This window comes from Apiospora kogelbergensis (assembly GCF_038363985.1).
Source record: "Apiospora kogelbergensis strain CBS 113332 chromosome Unknown utg000006l_segment0_segment0, whole genome shotgun sequence".
Classification (NCBI taxonomy): Eukaryota; Fungi; Ascomycota; class Sordariomycetes; order Amphisphaeriales; family Apiosporaceae; genus Apiospora; species Apiospora kogelbergensis.
The window spans coordinates 496,341-519,667 of NW_027117423.1; the positions used below are offsets into that span (position 1 = coordinate 496,341).

General features: G+C 51.2%; 3 protein-coding genes across 3 annotated transcripts; all 3 read right to left on the minus strand.

The window, feature by feature from the left end:
• Positions 1 to 9,890: 9,890 nt before the first annotated feature.
• PG998_008967 (uncharacterized protein) lies at positions 9,891 to 14,635 on the minus strand (the record flags this gene model as incomplete). The annotated part of the gene is made up of 6 exons (XM_066875783.1): positions 9,891 to 11,478; positions 11,536 to 11,578; positions 11,635 to 12,460; positions 13,154 to 13,837; positions 13,927 to 14,379; positions 14,456 to 14,635. The coding sequence occupies 6 exons, from the start codon at positions 14,633 to 14,635 to the stop codon at positions 9,891 to 9,893; spliced, it is 3,774 nt and encodes a 1,257-aa protein (XP_066727939.1).
• Positions 14,636 to 15,934: 1,299 nt separating this feature from the next.
• Positions 15,935 to 16,915, minus strand: PG998_008968 (uncharacterized protein; the record flags this gene model as incomplete). The annotated part of the gene is made up of 1 exon (XM_066875784.1): positions 15,935 to 16,915. One exon carries the CDS (start codon positions 16,913 to 16,915, stop codon positions 15,935 to 15,937), a length of 981 nt encoding a protein of 326 aa, XP_066727940.1.
• Positions 16,916 to 18,500: 1,585 nt separating this feature from the next.
• PG998_008969 (uncharacterized protein) lies at positions 18,501 to 20,111 on the minus strand (the record flags this gene model as incomplete). Its single annotated transcript, XM_066875785.1, has 3 exons — positions 18,501 to 19,044; positions 19,109 to 20,048; positions 20,108 to 20,111. 3 exons carry the CDS (start codon positions 20,109 to 20,111, stop codon positions 18,501 to 18,503), a joined length of 1,488 nt encoding a protein of 495 aa, XP_066727941.1.
• Positions 20,112 to 23,327: the final 3,216 nt, after the last annotated feature.

A 23,327-nucleotide genomic window follows, 5' to 3' on the forward strand; every position in this document is an offset into this window, starting at 1 on the left:
GTCGGAGACTGATGGGTTATGTCGCGACATGGAAGTCAATGAGATGCAGGATATATAAATTGGGTTGTTGTTGAGAATGCCGATGGATGTCGGTAGAGTAAGGAAGCGACAACCGGAGCAAGATATATAATAGGACTGGGACGTGGGTCACGGAGCGCGTCGGGTCGTCCAAAGAATACGCGGCAGAGCTAGGATGTCGCAGAGATCCAAGACAAGAGTTGCGGTAAGAGGTGCAGATGACAAAGAGGTATTGCCGGGGGTCCTGCCTAGTGAGAATAACCTGCCAGAGATTTGGTCGTTTTCCCGGATTGTTGCGGTTAGGGATTATAATGTGTTGTGGAGTCGTGCTCACAAGGCTGCACCCGGCTGCCTTATTTATGTCTGTGACGAATATCCCGGTTGGAGGAAAGGGGAGGTGGGAAAGGTACGACGGATCGAGGGCTGCGGCGGCTGGGGAAAGTGGCCGATCGCAAATATATAGGCCAGATCGGATACAGGCCAGAGGAAAAAACCTGAACTGCTGGACACAGACAAGGAAGGGAGCAGGATGAATAAGGATAAGAACGGGTCGGGAAATGTGGACGCGTCCTGAATCTTAGCTAATAAGTAAATTGGGATGGGGGGAGCGAGGGAGCTGAGACTGGGTCCGCTGGTGTCCTGGGTGTGCTCTGTTGGGATGGGAAGATGGCCCGAATGGACGTGTTCTGTGTGTCTGTTGAACTTGAAAGCTTCGGGGTGGCTGGATGGGTAAGCCGAATGCGGGGATATCCGGAATGGGAATCCTTGGTTGAGCTGTGTGCCTTTTCTGCCCTTTTCACAGACAATGAACAGAGACAAGTGCGAGAAACAGGGTGATCTTCGCGTCGAGACGAAGGGGGTGCGGGTGATGGTGTTGGTGTCTCAGCTGTAACCTAGTGGTGGTGGGCGAATGAATAGGTGGCTGGCTGCTAGGCGAGTCAAGCGATCTGGTCCTGCGCTACACCAACAAAAATGCTAATGGGGGGAGGGAAGGGAGAGAGAAAAAAAGCCCGAAACGCTGCGTTTCGGCGTTACACGCTACTGTCTGCTGCTACTCTCTTGCTTCCTGGCTGGGCCCCTGGTGGTCAGAGGCGGCTGAACAATTATTGGCGAAACTAAAAATTGGCGGGCAAATAATTTTTTTCCCACAGCGCAACTGAATCGAGTCGTGCGTGTCGTATCAGATCCTTTTCGCGAATAGTATCCACGGCCTGCCCGAAAATACGATGGGAGAGTGTGCGACGTCGAGTCAGCGAAGAAAGTCGGACCTCGGGGCCGGTTTGGTTAGGAGAGGCTGAAGGAGATATTGTTTTGGTGGGTGGTCAAAAATGGTGGTCTAGAATCACGGATTCGATAATGTCAGGTTTTGAGAGAGTCTGGGGAAATTGAAAATAGTGCAGGCAAGCAGCATGGAAGGGAAGGAAGCGGCTCGTGGGGGAGGAGCAGGAGGGCATGGGGTGGATATATGTCAGGTTTAGCCTTTTCCTCCTTCCCTCTTCCTGCCAGAGATGATGCTACGCCCCTTGCCTGGCCGAATTAGATATTCCACTTCGTATATATGCCAAGGGTTACAACAGGTGGTAACGAATCTGGTATGATGGGTCTGCGGTGATGGTCGTGGTAATTGGAAGTGGGTGTGTGATGGGGTTTGCTGACAGGGAGCTGGGGAGTGCTACCTGCGCCCGCGACCACTTCGCCCCCGTGTGTCCAGGTACCTCATGTCAGCTTGCGTAAGGCTGTCACTCTGCACGTAAGCGCCAAAAGCACCCAACAACGCCCCCCAAAAGCCCTAATGGACGAAACCTATGCACTATGGACGGAGAGTACTTTCGCTTTCAGGGCCGGTGGACGGTTAGGTACTCCCTGCATGGCCCCCTAAGAATGAGCAAACAGTCGACATGAACACATACAGTCACATTGATGATGTCGTCGTCTGCAGGACCGTTCTGCGCACTACGTTTCTCGAGTCGTGGGCTGCAGCCCGGGGCCTTCGAGTACAATGGTTGAATGCATCATGGATCCTTTTGTGGCAAGCATGACGATGGCGAAACAAAGCACGAAAGAAACAGAAAGAGGGTCTTTGGTCCCATCCGGGCGCACCTCAGAACGCCTTCCGGGCCCCATCCAGAGGTACGGAGTACCAAAATGGCAGCAAGCTCCAGTGTGGGGAATCAATGAAAGCCTCAGAAGCGCACCTCGGAGATCCTCCGATTGTTACGGAGTACAAGACGTCAAATGGGCTTTGTTACCTGGCGCCGTGCGATCATGACGATCTGTGTCGTGGAAAGAAGTCATTTGGCTTCCTTTTAGACAAGATCGAAACTCCAATGATATGGCGACAAAGCAAAGCGACACGACAGCGATGATGATGGCGTTGGGATTCCTGTCTCGTGAAAGCGCAGGGGAAAGACTCCTGCGCGTCGCGTCTTGACTCGCCCACCTCTCTCCTCCAATGCTACCGAACCTACCTACTCAGAAGTTTGTGCATATCGAAAATCCAATCACGATTTCAGGCTACAGACATATAGCCTGCACGTCTCTGGTTCTGGCGTTTCAACAAGTCGCGATGGCCTCTTTCACCCTCGCACGGAAATGGGGCTTTGTCTTCCGTTTTTCCCACAACGGCCGAGCGAACGGCCCCCAGGGCCCGAGTAATGGACGCAACGTATCCCACGTATTAGAGGGCCCCTGCACTGCATATCTGCCTGCCTGTCTGCTTCATCATTTACGTGGCCCAAGCCATAACTGCCCGATACAAAGACGCGAGCACAGGAGAGTTGTTCGGACGGGAGACTGGCGGATCGGTTCCATTGGCTGGATCTATCAACTGATCGTCGGCTTGGCAAGCCCGTGGCTTTTTTTGGTAGCTCGCGTCGAAGGAATCGTTCCTATTCAACCCCCTTCTTTGATCGTCGGGCATAAATCAAAGTATCGTAACTCCCGAGCCCGCGCTCCAAAAAAAGAGACGTTTGTTTGACTCGCTTCTCGCTTCGCTCTATCTATCTCTCTCTTTCTCGTCATTCGTGAATGGACAGCGCTTCGCTATGAATGAACGAGATAGGCTAACCCGAGCGGCGATCCTGCGCCGTGCATGCAGCTTGCCCATGCATGCGTGCGACGACGGGCTGGGGGGCAAGGGGCTCTAATGATTGTTACCCCGTAACAAGAGGGGCGTGCCGAGGCGGCCGAATGTGCAATTCTGCGGAGAGCAGCTCTAGCTCGAGTGGGTATCGTTTTTGCAGCTCTTACTACTGTAGGTACTGTGAACCTAACGTTACACAACGTTCTGTCTTTACTTTTTGGGACCGTTTCTTCTTTTCCTTTTTTCAAGGCGAACAGGTTCAAGGCAAAGCAACGTGCCTGGCGATGGTGTCATTCATGATGTGATCTGTGGCTTGCGCCCTGGGCGCCCAACGCCTGTTAGAAAACTCCCAAATTCCTACATAATTGTGAACCTTGGCAAGGCGACTGAGCCGCCTCACTTGGATGATGGCTGCTGTCTCGCTTCGGCTGGGTTGGGCAGGCAAATCGGGGGCGGCATTGATGCAGTGACGTTTATGCTCAAGACGTCAAACCAGCACCCACAGCCACGCGATGTGACCTAAACCTGCTTGCTCGCTTGCTTGCATCATTCCTCTGACTGACAGCATGTAGTAACAAATATGATGCTGGACGGATGAAGGATGCATGCATTCATCTCTGGTTTTGCTGCTTTTGGGTTTCAGCTGTATCAAATAACACGTCAAGAGGCATTCAGGTCCAGGTCACGTCGCGGAATTAGGTCCGGAAGTTGGGTGATTCGAGTCTACCGCTGCCGTTGCTGCACCGCGTGAACTTAGGGCATCTCATTAAAATGTCACACAACGTAAACCCGCGACGCTTTCAAATCGGGATCTTGACTCTCATTAACTTTTGGATGGGAATGGGAAGAGGCAGTCCGAGTCTGGCCCGGGCCTGAAGCAGTCTCTTGGCGGGTTTGGGAGATGACTTGCCCGAGATGAGGTTGTTTTCTTCGGCCTATTCATGCCATGGCGCTTTGAAATGCCGATTGACTATTGAAAACCGCCGCCCAAACGTGGACTGCGACACGGATTTGCGAACTACCACCTCGGCAGAGTATTGACATCTCATCTCAGCCAAGTAACACGTTCTCTTACACGTTGCGACTTACGCAATGTCGGGGCATATATATCGCATCGCGAATAGTTGACGATTCCACTCCAATACGGGCGCAGTAAGATTTGAATATTGGCCCGGAGGTAAGCCGCACCAGCCGAAGTACATACGTAACCAGGATGAGGCTCATCCAGCCAGATTGACAGATTATCATCGCCCGAATAGACCCATTCTATTCTGGGAGCTTTGTTACCCGGGGCGAACAGGAAACGTGGAAATATTTGCACACAAAACTGGACCACCGCATCTATCAAATCGATCTGCACTGCTGCAATTGCCCATTTGGGATAAAGAATCGGCAGCTCGGCCGGCCAGAAGGGTCCGTCTCCTTACTACCAACGTCAGTACCAATGGCGAATGGGTTAGGGTTACAAAAAACTCTTCTTCAGCAAAAGAAGAAACCTGTTTTCCAATTTTCTCTCGTGGAAGCTTGTTATTCATAGGTAAGGTTAGCCATCAAATCAAAATGCAGGCGTCGAACTCTTTAAAAGTGTTACCCGTCACGAGCCGTCCACGATGACAGGCGAATACGTAGGCCAAACCGTCGCATGCAACACGTAAAGCAGCTGTTCTTGTGCGGAGGCTAGGGCGGAGCCAATGACCTGCCCTCATCGCTTCCGGCAGCACCTCCGCCGAGGAAGTCGTTGTTGTCGTCGTCGTTTAAGCCGGACACTTACTTACTGAATCATCAATTATTCATTCATTCCGCAGTCCCGTGTGCAACTACATTTGTTACTCGTCAATCTGATGAGAGACACATCCGCAGACACGAGTCGGGGGCACACGCAAGGCGAGCTGTCGTACGACCAATATCCGTCCAATATGTATTTTCGGGAGGCTGGCTGGGCTCGCGTGGCGGACAGGGAACTTTGCTCGATCGTCTCGTAAAATAGGCTTTCTTGTTTTTCTCCCATCCTTCGCTGCGCTGCGTGCGTGTTGCGCGCATCATATTTCACCGACAGTCTTACATGGAGGTGTGGGTGACAATTTATTCAAATCTCCAGTGCGCGCCACCAGAGCGGACAGGCGGGTTGGCGTCTCTCTCACAGTCGCAAACGGCGGTCCAACGTAAAGTAATGGTGAAAAACAGTCAGCAGTGAGTAAAGTCGCGAATGATTGCTCGATTGCTTGCCCAGGAAATCGGTCACCTCCCCTTCGCGGACTGCTACCTGCACAACATGTCTTAGGTAAGATAAGCACTTGGTGTGGTCGGTGCGATGCACTGTACAAGTTAAGGTATCACAGGATCTGGTCTCCGTGGACGTCTCCTTTACGTTGATTACTGCAGCCGCACCGATTGGTTGGAATAGCTTCCAATGATGATTGTTTCCTTGGATCTCTCGGCTTCCCCAGTCACACCCCGTGACCCCTCAACGGACCTTGCTATCGAGAGTGAAGCCATATATTGGAATTGGCTAAGGGCTAGGGCAGAAGCAAACAGCGGATCTGCCAAATTCAAATCACCATACATTATCTCGTGACATGTTGCTACTACTCCATGGCCTAAGAAGCTATTTTCCCCTCAGAGTACCGCGACCATTTTAGCGGTAATAGCAGCGGGTGGTGGTCCAATGGCGTGTCCTGGTTGGTATCTCGTTCAAGAGTCACGATATCCCCATTCCACAAGCTTATGACTCCTTCCAACCCCGCGCCACCACACCCTCTTTGGGTCTTGGGGCCGCGATATGGGCGATAAGCCCCGAACGATTTCGACGCCAAGGTTATGGCGTGCCAGGGCGGGGTGCAGATGGCTGGACCCTTGAGACTCCCTTTCCATGCACCTGCCTAGTTGCACCACACACCACAACGTCGCAGTTTGAGGGGTTCGTGAGAACCCACCATCCACACACCAGTGCTCTAGCGCCGATCCTTGCACATGTCAATGTCCGTCTGCTGGGAGAGGTGGTGGGTGGCTACTTTTTGAGGCCATCGTGTCTTTTTCCGAAGGGGGTTCAAACACGATTCCCCAGGTACGTCAAAGATAAAACAAACTCAATCCCCCACAACGCCTCTGGTTTTCCGCAAAGGAGAAGATGGGGGAGACAGGTCCAGAGGCGCCATGCGACGTTAAACTTATCTGACATCGGAAACCGTCGAAAGCATCGTTAGTAGCGGAGAGGGAATGGTCACCCGACACTTCGGGCCCTATTTTGAACATATCTTGGGCGAGTTTCATGGGCGATTAAAAATACAATTTAGCATTGCCATGATAGTGTAATCAAGCCACAGGGTGAAAAGTCAATAACCGTCGATCATGTTTATTTGCTATGCTATCGAAATGCTATGCATGCCATACTTCCCCGCATCGCAAGGCCGCCCCGCCATTACCTGCAAGAGCTCGAGGCTGGGAAGAGGGGCTTACGAGCTTGGATTTCATCTCTCGGGTGTAATTGTACCAGCGTGTGTGAAATATCGCATCAAAACACGATTTCCGCGCTCCTGCGCGCGCACCATTCGCCATGTAAACGGAGAAGCTCCGAAAACCGCCTCCGAAGAAGGGTATGGTATGGTGATAAGGGTCACCACCCTCGTATTGATAGGCGCACAGCATGGCTACTGTGATTCACGGCTTTCTTCTCTTATCCCTTATCAAGCACGCTACGCTACGCCTTTTCCTGTGACTCAGAGCCAAATCGGAGCAAAAAAACAGAAAGAAAAAAAGGGGGGGCATACGGAGAGACAGTCTTGTGCAGTTGCATAGGGGGTGGGTGACAGTGTCTCCAGGCTAGGTCGCGTGTGCCCCCTCCGAAGAAGCGTGAACCGCATTTGCGGCGCTGCAGCTCCCGCCGTGAGACTTCCCAGCGGTCATGTCGCGACATCCATCCCCTCTGACCTGCTGCTATTACGTCGCCCCTTGTCCGTTTCGCCTCAAAGTGTTTCAACAACGGGCACTTCGGCAGTCCAATGCCCCCTCCCCTGCTGCCTGCTTTACGTAGTATTGTTATTCTGGTAAACGAAACGGTCTGGATCGCAAGTCGGGCTGTTGGCTGTTGACTACCAACTACGATTTGGAATCCATGGCACCTGAATGGCAGCTTATGCCGTCGCAAGCGGCTTGGCGCGCGGCGTGGAAAGGCGCGAAAGCCCTGAAAGCCTCACAGCAGCCTGGCCGGGCCTGGCGTCGGAAAGGAGAAATGTCGTCATTGCGGATCCCCCCCGTCTCAAGCAAGCAGACAAACTTCACGAACAGAGTTGACAGCCATCAACCATGTCCCATGCAATTGTCAGATTGTGTCTCTGCTCTGGAATACATGCGTCGTATCTTTAACCGATCATAGCCTCTTAGGTTTAGCATTCTCCAACGGCGTCGGTCCCAGAAATCGCCTAGGTCACCTGGCTTGCTGGCTTTGAACTGGCTACTAGGCAAATGGCCAAATCCTAATGCCTAATGCCACAAGAACTTGGCCCATCCAGACTACCGGGTACTGTACCGGGTTCCAGGAGAAGCGGCGAAGGAGAAAGGACAATTCCCATGCCCATGCCCATCCCAGCATCCGGCATCCGGTGTGTTTCTTTGCGAGACCGAGACCCTCTCTCATATCGTCATTCGGGTCTTACTTCTCCCTCAATGATATCATCATGCCGTTTTACCGTCGCATCCATCCCGCCCATCCACCACCATCCGCCATGCCATGCATCATCGTCATCCACCCAGCCCTGTTCTGATGGGGCGCCGGACTCCATTGATCAGCTTGGTTCTTTTCGCCTCCAGATAAAGAGCCTCTTTCGGGGACTTAGTGGGGGTCGCAAGGCAAAATCAAAAACAAAAACAAAAAAAGAGCCCACCACATCCCACTTTCCAAACTTGCCACTACTGCACCTGAGATTGATTGATTGAAACTGCAGATGGGAGCCCTCTCGGGACACTCGGTAAAGCTGCCGGCTGTGACCGCATCGTGAAGCTTGTTACCGTCCGCCAGGATTGCATGTGTCAACCATTAAACATTGTGAGCGGGGGGCTTTTTTCAATTACCTAGCCCGTCAACCAGATTATCATGACATCAGTGGCAAGCCATGATTGATGATGCATCGTAGGCCCTGGGTAACACTCCTGCCATTCCCCATGGGGACAAAATGGCCATTTCTGTAGTGCATCCTAGCCAAGGTCGATCATAAATCCTTTCGGATATTCCGTGGAGATACCTGGAGTGCACAGAATGACATGCGCCTTGGTAGCTACTACATTTACGCAAGATGTCATTCAGGCTACTAGCCAATATTGAACAGGTAACAGAAGACGCTGATAGGCAGGATCGAATAATCCAGCAAGCATCAATAGGAGACTACAGCCGCACTGGCTGATCAACATCACCTTCTCAAGGCGCACCGCACGGAGACAGGCGACACTCAGGAGCAAACGGCCTCAATCAGGGGGTCCCAAGATGATCTAATAGATTGATACGATGTCTCCAACGGGCTCTAAACAGGGTATCTGTTCTTGAGAAAGTAACCCGTATCTCATCGCCTGAAGGCCTTGATCCTATCAAGTTGAATGCATGAGTAGAAGGCGCCGTACGAGTGACCCGACGTCGACTATGTCGCACACGCCGATGGAATATGAGTCCCAGCTATCGATGAGAACCAAGAAGCCAGCTGCTACCGGTTTCGACCTTGGAGGTCAGCGTCCGACTGGCCACTGTTACGGGACCAAAAAAGGGGTGTCAGTTTCTCTATCGGCCACAACCCTGGCTTACCAACACGCCAACACCCACACTTTCTTCCGCAGTAGCTAGAACCCCATAACTCCAGTCTCTGTGATAACAAGTATATATCAGGGGCTTGCCTGCATTGACTACTCCCCAATGCGAAGAATACCTGACGAAGAAACGACCTTTTCTCGTCGAGTGTGCCACTCTACGTCGATAATGATTTCCCACGAAAATATTCTCACGCACCGTTACCTGGCATCCTTCCCTTTCCCCAGCAGATATAGCCAAGGGATAGAAGGGGAGAGAAACCAAGACTATGAGTTTCATCCGCCCGATATTTTTGTACCCATCTCTCCGTCAACGAGCAATTCCTTACTCTCTTTCTTAAGAACAAAACATAAGATTTGCCCCTTTTCCTTTTCCCTTCCTCCATCCTCATCTGCGTGGCCATCTTCGTGGACCTGACGCAGTAGACATCATGCTTTATAAGAAGGTACGCCCCTTGGTGTTTTGAACAGGGGTGAGTTGAGTGTATGCGTGGTCTTGGTGACTCATCTCCTTTCAACCACAGGTAAGAAAGATAGAGAAAAGTTGATTGGTGTCGATCATCCTCGGCCGTACCACATTCATATCCCATTTCATTGCATACCACCCTTTCCTGGGAAGATCATTACATCTCCTATTTGGTTATCGAATAACAAACTCTCAAAAGATAGCAAATGGCAGAGGAAGAGTTGATTTTCAGGTTGCACACCGCATTGTATCAACATTAGCAAGCCTTTGACATTGCCCAAGGTGGTACAGTCAGGAGGAACAACGCTGGTACCGACGCTGAAGAATGAACATGAAACCAAAGTGTAAAAATACCATCATGCTACATCTACTATCTCTGTTCTTATAAAATATCAATCATCCACACTTTGCTTGTCTTATGCATTCTTGAACTTTCGAGCCATAGTCGTGTGTCTACGGCCATCGAGCAGTAGACCGTATCCGTCCTGAGCAATAAAACAACCTCCATGTACCGCTATTCTCCTCAGTACACAATCATCGTATAACGTCGCCTTCCTTGTCGATGCCCTCCTCCATCTCGAGGATGTCACTTCCGCCCAGGGCACCAGACCCGAGTTTTGTGCTCAAGGCCCCGGTTCCCATACCCCATACCTCATGGAACTTGACGCTCTCATCGCTCCCGGCCACAACAAGGCATCCATCTCGCTTTGACTTGGACCTGCGCCGCGAGAACAGCGTTCTCATGGCACCAGTCGGTCTATGGGAAAAAGAGCTACTCTCGGAGACCTCTTGAGAATGCAAGCCCCTGGGGCCTCCTGGATACGCTATGGCACAGAGAGCGCGGTGTTCGCCGTGCCATCGTACACAGCCTATCATTGTGCATTCGGGCCAACTGAAAACTGCGATCCGCACAGAGTGTTCTGGCTGAGTGTACCCAAAGGTGGCAGCGAGCTCGCGGCGTGTCGTGCTCCAGGTAAGGCTTGTAACTTGAGCGCTAACGGAGATGGTGGCAAGAGCTGCGCCGGATGCGGTGTGGTAGAAGTGAATCAACTTGTCCGTCGAGCCACCCCCAGTTGCTAGTAGGTTGGGTCGCCAAGGGCAAAACGCCAAGGCTTTGACCGCGGCTTGGTGATTCCAGACCTTCAAGGCGGCAGAGCGTGAATGCATCTTTGGCATGTTGATTGATGCTTGAGTGCCAGCTGCTGGAATTATATTGTGCTGGATCCTATCATCCTGACTGAAAGACAGAATTGAGCTCCGAAGTGGGACAGGTGCTAGAGAAGCCATGTATGAATTCGACCCTGATGACGGCGCAGGAGCTGAACGACTGTTTCTTATAGGGACCACAAGATTCACCACATCTCTTGTTCCTAATCGGTCCATGGCAGAATCAGTTGATACCACTGACGAACCGGAAGTGGCGCTCCATTGGAAAGTGGAAACATCCAGGAGCCCATCGCCATCAGTGGGCTCTGAATCGACGATGGTCTTGGTGTTGTAAAGACAACAAATGTTGTCGTTGCCGCCGGTTGCGAATTGGGCGCCGTCCGGGGACCAAGCAAGACCACATATCTGCTGGGAGTGGGCTTTGATGCAAGCCAGCAGTGTCATGGATCCTCTCCAATTGTCCTGAGAGATCTCCCAGGGTGATGGCCATTCTACCGAATAGTAATAAACATCACCAACGTCTTCGCCGACTAACAGGTCTTCCGTCTGGACAGGGACGCCAGGATTGTTGGGATTGAGAGAAGGGCGAGTGGTAGGAACGGGGCGCCAGCTTAGTGAGGCCACAGCACGGGAATGCTGAGCCTCGAATCGAGGTACTGGTTTGAACACTGGAGGTTCTTCATTCGCACCATCACTGTCCAAAAGAGACATCAGACTGACGGTCCCATTTGTACGTCCACAGGCAAGAATGGAATTGAATCCAGCCTCCGAAGAGAACGACAAAGACGTTACCCAAGGTCCATCCCTAACACTTTTACTGAGGAGGGAAACCTGACAGGTCTCAGACCAACCGTAAACGAAATTCCCAAGAGCAACTGCAATGACATCGCAATTTGGACAGAAAGCCATGACAGAGCAATAATAATCATCCCGCAGTTTAGAGGCATCGAGGACCCTTTTGGTTATGTCAGCACCTTGCCGCTTGAAAGGAGATGAGGCAGGGAAATACTACCTGAATGGTTCATTGGGCATGGAATTTGCATCTTCCAAATAATCTGTGCGAGTCAGAAAACGTACTCCGTATGGGATCTAGGCTTCAGTAGGCACTCACCAGATGCATATGAATCATTGACCCATTCAGCACCAGTCCAGGTTGTTGTGAGTTTCGGAATGAACTGGCGGCCTGGAGACCTTTTCTTGTATTGGGGGAAGGTCGCGAAACTGTCAAAACCAAGAACACGCTGTGCCCGGTTGATGTCGAGCGCATGGGCAATCCGTCTCTCGTGTGAATCGTTCTCTTCGCTTGATCTAGGCTGCCCACTTGCGAAAGGAGCTCTGTGAAGAGGAGCGTTGGTGCCGCTCTCGAGGATCTGGCCTCGGCCAGTATCCACTGCTGGCCCTCCAGATGGCGCAATGCCACCGACTGACCACGCAGATCCAGCGCTGACTTGGCGTTCGAGATCGCTTGCACCATGAGTTGGGTGTAGGGCTAGCACAGTGCTGCCTGGGTATCGCCTATGTCCATCTGAACGTGAGGAGCGTCGGCTGCGTAAAGCCAAGTAGTCATGTCGTGGTGGCATGCGAAAGGGGTCGGGAGTGGCGGCTGTGCTGCGAGTAAGACGTTCGCGTGCAGAAAGCTCGTGGGGTTCTTTAGTAGAACGAAATCGGTCCGAGAGGGGTGTTGTGACCTCTCGAGGCGATATGAAGCGGTCATGGGCTCTTCCGCCTTCGCTCAACCGTGGGTTAATGGCAGCGGGCAGTCTCTTCCTTCGTGGTGTCACAGCCGTGTCAGACCAACAGAGAGCAGGTAGGACAGGGCGAGGATGAGCTGTCACACGAGGAAGAGTGGCTGGCGTTATTGGTGTGAGATCAAGTTTCCTTTGGTCGGAGCTGGGCGGCTCATCGTGCAGATCACCATTCGAACTTGTAGAGGGTGACTAGGCTCCATCAAGGAGGGTACCATCAAGCCGATCGTTTTCAGTCCTGAGAGGAAGGTTGCCGCTTTTGTCGGCCAAACACGGGCGAGAGGACACTCGGACCTTCAAGCGAGGGTGTGATTTGGAAGATACAGAGCTCATTCGACGACACGGGAATTTGGAGCCATTTGGATCAGAGTCGTTCTCTGCGGTGCTCCCCGAACGTGTTGAACATGCTCGGCTCCTGGCCATGGCTTTGGGAGTGGGATAGAAGGCAGCAGTAGTAATGAAAACTGAAGTTGAGATGGTAAAGAATGAACAAGAAAGCAATGTCGAAACGGATGTTGGGATCAGACGTTCTCTCGGTGTTTCAAGACAGTCAATCGAGGTGTCAGGACGACACGATCAATCACCCGACTGGCGTGCCGAGAGGAGTTGATGATGATATTTGCAAGTATGAAGACTTAGGTAGGTTGGTAGGATAGGCTTGCCGATAAATGTATGTCTGGCACGAGAAGACAAGATGGATGAAACACGAGACTGAAGATCAAGGAAGGGAAGCTACGTCTTTTCCATTATGTGGGAATTCCCGTTGACGGAAAACAGGAATCAGGAAAGCCCCACCCCGTTCAAAATACCAGTCAACTCGTGCTTGCCTTTGTCGCTTGACTGTACGCTCGGAAATCCGAATCAGCCATCTCGGGTGTGACTGACCATGACGGATCTTGTGACCATAATCTGCCCTTCTGGTTCTTTTCTCACGAGCTCCTCTTTGCTACCATCATCACGAGGGTGATCCGACGCGCTGATTGTGGTGACCGGGTAGGTCTCCAATGGGACCTCGTTCCCCATGCCGCGCTGAACCCGGCTCTTGATGCTCCGCCCAGCGCGACTACCATCGTGTTTCTGAGCATAGTTTCCGGCCTCGAGGGTGTATCTGGCTTCAGTCTTGTTGGCAGCTTTGGCCTTTCGATACAGGCCAGGACCACAACCCACAATGATAGAGATTGCCGACTCGATCACGTTCCACTGCGCCAACCAGAGAGGTGGCGGGGCGGCGTCCTCGCTTGCTCCGATCTGTACCGCACGGGTTGTTGCAGCGATGACGATCACACCACCCAGACCGAAAAGGAAGCCGAGGCTGAGTTTCGTAGACGTGGCCATCTTCAGGTCCCGGATTATTCCCAATGGCAGCAGCATGACTGGTAGAAATATGATCAACGTCTTTTCTACACATACGCCAGGAATAACGTCAGAAGAGAATGACATACCCATTAGGTCTGTGGTAACTTTAGCACCATATGACTGCCAGACGCTCACGTAGAACATCCGTATATTTTCGGGACTTGAACAACCCCCCTGCTTCCACCAATCGCTTACGGGCAAGCAGGAGGTGACCTGTACAATAACAGAGGCGACCAAGCACTTCCACAATTTAGCCATTAAGTTCTGAGGAGGACCCAAGCCAAGAGGGGCCAGAGACTTACCATGATACAGTAACCAGTCACAACCCACCAGAGTCGAATATACAATGGCACCTGCGCCGCCATCCTCTTGTACAAAGCCAATAGAGAGAATTTGACACACCAAAGCGTCAACCAAAGGCCTGTAGTGGCAAGAAAAATCAACTTTTGAAGCTTCAATCCTTCTTCCTCCATTCCTTCGTACGGTGGTATCCAGCCATTGGAGACGTCAACGACGCGGAACATGAGCTCATATTTGCCCACATGGTACCCGGAAAGCACCATGAAGATCACATAGCCCGCGATAAGCCAGACATCATCCCATCGTATCTTAGCCCCGTTCTGGATCCCAAAGATTGCGCGTGCGCCTGAGATGGCGGTTGTTATGACTATCAGCGCAATTGAGGCACCCAGGAATGAAGTTCGAGAAAGATGAGGAGACATGCGGATGATAAGGCGTGCTGTGACGTGGGATTCCTGTTGCAACAGTGTAAGGAGGAAGAAAGAACTAAGCAAGGCAATGGGCTGTAAAGCAGCCTCGAAAGTTTCTGACTTCTTCTATTCCTGAAGTATTTGTATCCTCTATTATATCCGCAGCTGGAACAGCACCGAAAGCGGCATTAACGAGTAGTCGTCGGGCAGGATACTGGCTGGGATATATCCCTAGTGGCGGTCGGGGTAAGACAGCGCATGATGTCGGGCCAGCTGCGCGGCAGATGTCAGAGCAAACCATGACTGTGTCAAGCATACCATTGCAATCTTGGTAGAACCCCTTACATCACCGTAGTTTGAAGAGATCTTTCAACTCGAGGCATAAACCGCATTAACCACACCACTTTTGCGGTTGCTGTTCTATTCCGAATTCACCCCGGTGCAGTTTCGTATCCAGATGAACCCAATGGAGTTGGTCAGTGTGCATAAATTCTTAGCTACTATCCCTGAAAATCCAGCTGTGCGAGCAAACTTCCAATAAGCCCAGTAGCAAGCGGCTTGTTCGCTCCTGTTACAGTGAAGTAACAACCTCAAAGCTTCTGGAATTGCTCCGTGTATTTAAAGTAGTCATATATCCTTAGCAAACCCCCCAATCCCAAGCTGTGAAAGATTGAGTCGGCTGAAAACAACTTTAACAAGTCTTCGGCCGGTATTGAGGCCTGAGGCCAGGCCGGTTAAGTCTGTATCTCGATTCCTTTTATGGGGCCAGGCACTTCCCAGGGATGATATGACACCAAGTAGCAAACATACCTTCCAACGTAATCGAGCTCGCCCCCCATCCCTCGGATCGAAGCAAGGCGAGACTGCCACTCGGGAACAACTGACGCTGGATGCATGTATCTGCCAATATACAAGGTTGTTCGGATACAGGCAAAACGAATACGGCCCCAAATTGAAGGGCGGCTGGTGATCCGACACTCCATATCTCTGTGCTCCCGGAGTTTTTGTTAAGTTTGTATGCGACCAGGGCAAGGTTTCAGCTGCCAGCTGAACCAATAAATGAAAACCGCCATAATGATCTTTCTCGCTGTTCTGGTGCCATTGCTCGAATGTTCGAGTCTGGAAAATTCCATGTTACCGAAGCTCTTTTCAAATAAAGAATAAAGGGGGAGCCTCTCGGCCATTCCCGAGCTGACTTTCTTGGCAAAACGTTGCCCACGGTGAGCGCATGCTCGAGTTTGCTCCCCGTCGGCTGGGAGTTGAATTGTCTAGCTCAACATGATTCTTTTTTTCTCTTTTTTCCTTTTTTTATCTTTTTTTGCTCTTCGGTTCAATGTCAAGGCATGAGCCCAACAGAAACTGGCTCAACACGATCTGTGTAGGGTTTTCTAAAAACTTATAGAGTCGTGTAGGAAATAATGACACATATGATGCGTCCCTTGTTAATACATAAGACTTGGCATCGCTAATCTTCGAGTCTATTAGAATTATGTCTATCGTTGAATTACGTAAGGTACAACCCGATGGAAATACACGACATGCAATCTAGACCACACATCCTCTCTCCTTTTGCGACAACCATGCCACCAGCGTTGATCCACTAAACTGCCTGTCCAGCGTGGCCCGTGGACGGCGAAGGACCGGGGCCGTAAAAGCCCTCGGCTGGCGCGGCGTTGGACTGCGGGTGAGAAGAGCCAGCGGCCTTCTCGCTCGCGGGTGCCATGTGGGTCTGAGCGGGCATCATGGGCATCATGGCGGCCTGCTGTTGGCCCGGAACGATGTACATGGACATGTGCGAGGAGGGGACCATGATGACGGGTCCTCGCATGCGGTTGCGCTGGTTGACCTCGATGCAGGCGCGGACGAAGATGACGAAGTGCGTGATAATGAGGAGGCAAATGAAGGCCAGCGCCGCTCGGTGGGCGGGCCTGTAGAAGTTTTTGAGGGCATTCTGGTAGTCGGCGTTGCAGTAATGCCGGTAATAGGAGGAGGAGGTATAGTAACTTGAGTTGCAGCCGTAACCCATGTCGTAGCCGTCGATACTGCTTGAGATGGAGAACAGCAGGACGACGATGCCGGCGAGCCAGAGCACGAGGTCGACGCCGACGTGGGCGCCCGGGTGGATGCCATCATGGGCGGTCTCCTGCTTTTGCTGCTGTTGCGGATCCTGCTGTTGCGCTTGCTGCGGGACGTCGGTCTTGCGGCGGCGGCCGCAGGTGAACAGAGTAATCAGCTCAGCAAGGTCCCAGACGACACACACGATGACGAGGGGTATGACGATCCAGGCGTAACTGCTGCTGTAGTAGCTATCCATGGGGCGGAGCGAGATGCCCAGGCCCAGGCCGAGGAGGATGATAGAGAAGACGATGGACGCGATGGTGAGCGCGAGCTTGGCCCAATACCAATTCTTGTCAAAGGGGATTACGCGAGGCGATGCTCCGTAGGCGTAGTAGGGAGCCAGCTGCTGGGATGGCTGCGCGGATTGCTGGTGGTGCTGGGAAAACGCGCCATGTTGTTTTTGCGGCTGTTGAGGAACCGCGGCGGGCGCAGGCTGCGTCGGCGACGCAGGTGTGTGCTCCATGTCCGGAGGTGAAGTCGCAAAGATCGGCGGATTAAACTTTGGGGGACGCCGTTCCGGAAGCAACCGATGTGTGGGTGTGGAACAAGAGCACCGACAGAAGCAAGGCTCCCCAGTCGGGAAATAGATAAGACAATGGCAGGGAGAGAGGCAAGCAAGTGCCGGTCGGATAAAACGAATGACAAGGAGCAAGCGAGCGACAGGAAAGCGAGCGGCAATGACCAAGCGCACAAGGGAATGGCGCCGACTTTTTATTCCAATTGAAGTTGAGGGCCAGGGACGACACGCGCCGTAGGCAACAGTTTAACGGCCAGAGTGGAAATGAAAATTCCTCGTTAGCAAAACGGCCTAACAGGGGACGGAGGTGCCAAGGCGGCGCAGAACAGCCCATCTGAGGCCCAAGTCGGGCGCAAGCCGAGTACGCTAGCCCTTTAGGCCATGGTAGGCGACATTAGATGGGCTGCATCGAGCCTAGACCCTGCTGTCGCTAAAATTAGCAAATCGTCTGACGGCCCTTGCAGGCTAGCAGGAAGCCACAGCCGCAAACCGCTGTTCTTGTCGTCTCCTGTTGTGTTTGCTGAATCATCTTCTGGTGCTAAGAGTGGTACGTTTCACGCTGCTGTTGCATTGTTCATCGTGATACGGACTTGCGTTGGCAATTGCTTTGTGATTGTGTCCATGAACAACGACCCATACGCCGTATCACAAAGTGTCTGAGCAGCCAGGCAGCCACGAGACCCCAAGTGGGCACGCTCCCTGTGGATAGAGCTTACTACACAGCTCCTATCTTCACTCTCTTCCCCAGAGGATCAATCACCGCTCCATTTTCCACCAGCACGAGCTCATCAACTCTGTCCATGGCGTATCCAACCCGCCTCCAAGTCTTCAAGCCTCCTGTATTCGTGTCGGGTTCCCAAACCCGCGCTCGTCGGTGGAATCGCTCTCCATCATACGAACCATATCCCCCGAACCCACTTCTGCCGTCATAGCATAGCCAAGGCCTAGGCTGAGTGGGTTCGTCACCGTCTCGCGGCGTTTGGTGTGGCAGCAGAGCGCAGAGGTCGTTCACGTGATCGTGCCCGCAGCCTAATGCTGATGCGCCCTCTTTGACCAAAGCGTCGTATACGTAAAAATGGGAATTGAAGCTGGGGCCTTCAGTTGGTTCCCTCCGGTGGCTGTTATGTATGTCAAGATCACGGTCGCCAAACTCGGGCAGAGGGATGTGTAGGAAAGCCGGAGAAAGGTGAAAGTGATCCTCATTGTTCCCCTTGTCACGCGCGCTTGATCCTCAAGTATTGACATCTGTGCTGTGCCTATAGTATAGTCAGCAAAAAAGGAGAACTACGATTCACAAGACCCAGCTATTTAGGAAACGCATGATTATGTAGAGCAGCAAAACAGTCTACATCGGCTGCGAGATTCTGAATGTATTGGCTACCTTATAAAATACGTTACTCACGTGGTAATCTATGGATTCCCTCACTATCATGATTTCCAAAGAAGGCTGCGAATGGGATTGAATGCTTAACTCTGTCGCTAAGTATCATGGTTAGACATCGCTCCCTGAGAAACTCCAATAGGATGAAGTTCAGGGCAACTCTACTGGCGACGTCTTCTTCTGCTGTGGTGAAGCTACATCAACTCTGCCTGCAATGCGCTCATCTGCTGCTTCTGCACGTACTGCTCTTCCTCCGGCCTCCAATATCTCCCCACCGGCGACCTGATATGGTATAGATCCACCCCCGGCTTCGCGAATCTGAGTATCATCTAATAGAGCCTCTTGCGGCTTAGGCGCCTCCCTGACAGTCCTCTCGAGGCCATCCTCTCTAATATTGTTGGGTCTCACGTTTGGGCTTCGCACTTTCCGGCGATTGCGAATAGCTCGCCCGACCAAGATCGTTATAATGCCGAGTGCTGCAATTCCAACGCCCACGCCGATACCTGCAGATGCTGCTGTAGACAGCCCAGTACTTTTATTGTTGGTTCCGTTCGTCCCGTTGCAAGACAGATACTGAATTACTCCCAAATTACGCATCTGCACGAGTCGCGAGCAGTCGAATTCTGGGTTTAAAGCCTCTATTATCACCTCGCCGGCATGAGCAAGGCGCGGAAAGAGGGCGGGACTGATGGTACTGTCGCCTTGAGTTAGCCAGCCAAACGAATCAATTAGGCCATCAGTGCTCCCCATTAACGTACGTGTTTATAATACCATTGATGTAGATCGAGTTGGCATTGCTTAAACTCGAAAAGTCGCCGGTTATCGTCGAGTTCGGGTTGTCCACAATGTGGAGCCTTTTCACTTCCCTCAGATGGCTGAAGGAGATGCCAATAAGGCGGCTAATATTCGTAATGTTCAGGTCTGCTCCCACAATAGTCACCTGATCCATTACCACAGAATTGTCCCGTGGTTGTTGTTGATTGCTGGGATGCCGTGGTCCTATCACTAATGACTTTTGTATGACCAGATCTGGGTTCGGATCCGAGGAGAAATCACCCAGCAAATTGCCGGACTCGTACCGTAGGTTGTCGATATAAACATCGCCGCTTGAGTTCATTAAGCTTGGGAAACTAGTAAAACCTTGGTTTCCTAGGTTAAGACCGTAGACCGTCTCAAGCTTAGGGAATGAAGCGTCTGAGTTGGAAACACTAATGGATCCAGCGCTGGTCAGATTCGGAAACTGAATTTGACCAGCGTTATCCAGATTGAGCTTAAAGAATGCATTGATAGCGTTGATTTGCTGGCTCGGGGCTTCTGGGTTACGACCAAGTTGAGGGGCTTTGATGATATTGAGGAAGGCATTACTTAGGCTCTCCCCGCTGCGGTCTCCTGAACCAACCCATTGATTCTTATGCATATTGATCTCGGCCAGGGCTGGTGCTTCAGTAATATTCAGGGTGTCAAACACAAAACGCTCGGGAAAAACAATTTTCTGGAGCTTGCTGTTGCAGTTGATATCCATTCGGTAGAATTTTGTCAGATTTGTGAAGCTCAGTGTGTCATTTGCACCTTTGACCAAGATGGTACCATCATAACGTGTTGAGTTGAGCGCGCGCAGAGCTCCGTGGTCAATATTGGCTTGTGAAGTAATGACCACATCATAGCTGTGGGATTCGGAGAGGTCCGTTTCGTTGCAATCTTAGTAGATTCCATTGTCAGAATACCATACGTTGTCAGGGGATGGAATTTGTGCGTACGCATTGTGTAATATGCCTCAGCGGTATGGAGTTTGCTTGCCCGCCCTATAAATCGATGTGGTTCACGAACAACACTTATTTTTTTCTTCGGTTTAATGTCAAGGTGTCAACTTGATAGAATAAGAAACATTTATGCCGAGCGCCATTTCTAAAGATCCAAGGGTAGAGAGATATTTGAAGAACCAGGCAATATGCCGTATCCTCAGCCAATAATCTTCAAACTGCGTAAAAATGGTGATCACCTTTGTTGATTGCAGTCAGCATGGGAGGGGTAGTACTACTCGACCGCCCAGCGTCATTGGGTGCTGCTCTGGCTGACCCAAAGCGGTGTATGTTGGTCCGCATCTGCCGAACCGCTTGAGTACTACAATTTGGCTGCGTCCCTTCTGTAAACGCTCGCTGCAGCTGACGCTACGCATTATCCCCTGAACAGATGTCATTGTTCAGGGTCTACACGATTCCCCACTTGTTGTCCCTCAGTTCTCGTTATCTTTCCGGCTGAAGGAAGTCACATCCATTTGTCCTCGGAATGCTCTACTGTGCCTTTGCGCCAACAGCTTTCCGAATAGCTGGTCCACAATTTTGAGCCTCACCAGATATCCCTTACATAGCAAGAGACTGATCTATCTACAAATCCCAAAGGTCTAGCCTGTTCGCTCTACTTGATTAGCTTCACAGGCGTTTTAAAGGCTCGCAAGCCATGCGAACGAGGCTCTTTATAGCGGTCTGTGTATCAAGCGCTTTCTGGGGCTGTCCTTTATATCACATCTGTATCTCTCATATCCAAGCCACTTCGTCTATTTTGGATTGGCCTGCACACAGCCACAAGGACCTGCAAATTGTGTGTATTTTGTCGTGGTAATCCTGACTTAGCCACCCAACAGCGTCCATATCAGTAGGGTAGGTTTTAGGTAACGTCTCTATTGGCATAAATACAGACTGTTCAAGCCGGTAACGACACCTCGAATATTGTACCTCCTCCGATTCTAGGGATAAAATATACCTGTGTACTTTATAGTAAGGGGGGTGGTTTCCTTCACTGTTTGGGAATGCTTGTCCGGGGAAGAACATGAGTTAAGCAGACAAGAGGAATCGGATTCTATCCTGACCGGAAATAGAGATCACGTGAAGTAGAGTCTGATCGCCGATTGGAGATATGAGATCTCCCGCCTCTGCTGATATTTTCTTCCCTACGGGTTATGATCTCTGCTCGGGTTGTTACGGTCACATCCAGTACGGCGCAGTTATGTTACAACTTACGCGACACCAATTTAGAAAGGAGCCGTGGAAAGCCATTTCTTAATGCTTAGGGTGCCCACCCACAAGCCCCTTAACTCTTATCAATCAAACAGCTCCTGCAATAAACAATTCGCTCGAGATTCCGCACAGCCATTTTATTGTTTCACGCGCTGACGGCGTCATCTTGCAGACCTCGATGTAGGAACACCAGTTTACAATCCTTTACATTCCAAAGTAGGTTGGATTGCCTTGTGATATCCTGCACATGTGCTGAGGAGTGCGACTTTACACCCAAGGTACCGACTGAGGCTCGTTCCATTGGTCGGGTCGGAATACGTCAACATCAGATCCAAGGACTGCACTACCCCGGTGTAAGCACATAGCAGGAAGTAGTAACCCTCAAATACTGAGGAATGAACACAAATTGTACACCATCGGAACCACTCACCCCGAACAGCCTACCTGACCTAGCGCAACATAGGAAGGCTAAGCGTCTCGGTCTAACTTACTTGGCCGGCCAACGCAAGCCGTCAGCAGTTGAAGGGTTTAGAGCCTGTGATAGGACTTTCGGGAAGCACACGGAGCTTACCTGCATTTAAATCATGGTGGCGCATCCCGACACTGCCGCTCCCGACGAGCATGCATCGAATGGGGGAGGGATGGCCCCCACCACTCCTTCCCCCAGCCTGGCGGCGATCATCCAGTTTAACAATGCGTGAGCCAATCAATACATCGAAGTACGCAACGTAGCAAAGATAACCATGTCAGAACAAGAGAAGGCTGCCTAATTCATTCACACCCATAAGTAACCAGTTTCAACGAGGCTTCTTCCGTGTGCTAAGGAGACCTCCTGGTAAAAACATGACTCTAGCCTCAGCATATCGTTCACCACGGTCGAATTGCATGCATCATGGCTATTCCACCGAAAGTTGTTAGATTTTTGTGCGCGAATGTTGTTCTTCAGTTTCTCGCTGTAGTTGCGGTTCTACTCCGATTTATAATCCGGAAAAAGGCTAGACAACTGCTGGCAAGCGACGACTGGACCATATTGGTTTCACTGGTCTGTTAAGCCTACCTACCCAGGTTTGAAGTCTGAAGTTGTCATGCTGAAATTATCATAGGCCTTCTCGCTGGGGCTCCTGGCAAGCTACGTGTACGGCGTGGCCGTTGGGGCCATTGGTGTTTCCTGGGTGGGCATCTCACCAGCCACATATGCAAACTTCAGAAAGGTCAGATTGGCAGCCCTGTTCATACTGCATTGTGTAAAACGGTAAAGCTAACCATTCATTTCGAGTAGGTTACTTTTGGCGTCATAATCATATGCCATTTCGTATATGGCCTTATCAAGATCTCCGTCGTGCTCTTCTACAAGAGAATATTCACAGTCAATCGCCGCTTCCTATTCGCGGCGAATACCCTGCTCGTTGCCATCAGTATTTACATCATCTTATCATTCTTTGTAGGTCACGATTCAGTCTTGACTTGATGTGAAGACCAGGCTCACCAATTTGAAAGATGAGGTTATTCGCTGCTCAAGGAGTCTCAACATTTTGGACAACACCGCCAGCCCTTGAAGGTACAGAATACGTGTTGGGACTTGATCCATCTACACTACCGACCGCCTTCGCAGTTACCGATGTGTTTCTGGATCTATGTGTTCTGAGTCTCCCAATACCCATCGTCTTCAGTTTGAATTTGAATGTCCAAAGAAAGATTGCGGTTTCTGCAGTCTTCCTTTTGGGTGGCTTGTGAGTAATAAGATGTCTCTGCGCTGCTAAGATCGTGCTTACAGATCATGATGTAGTTGCCTCGTATGCTCAGTGGTGAAGCTTTACTACACTCATGCTCTCGAGAGCTTGAACGACGAATCCATCGAGGAAAAGCAGCGTAAATTAAGAGCACAGCACCACCAAGAGACAATACCAACTGACGTAATTGCCAGGCATCTCCGAACTCAACGATCTTTGGGCACATTTAGAAG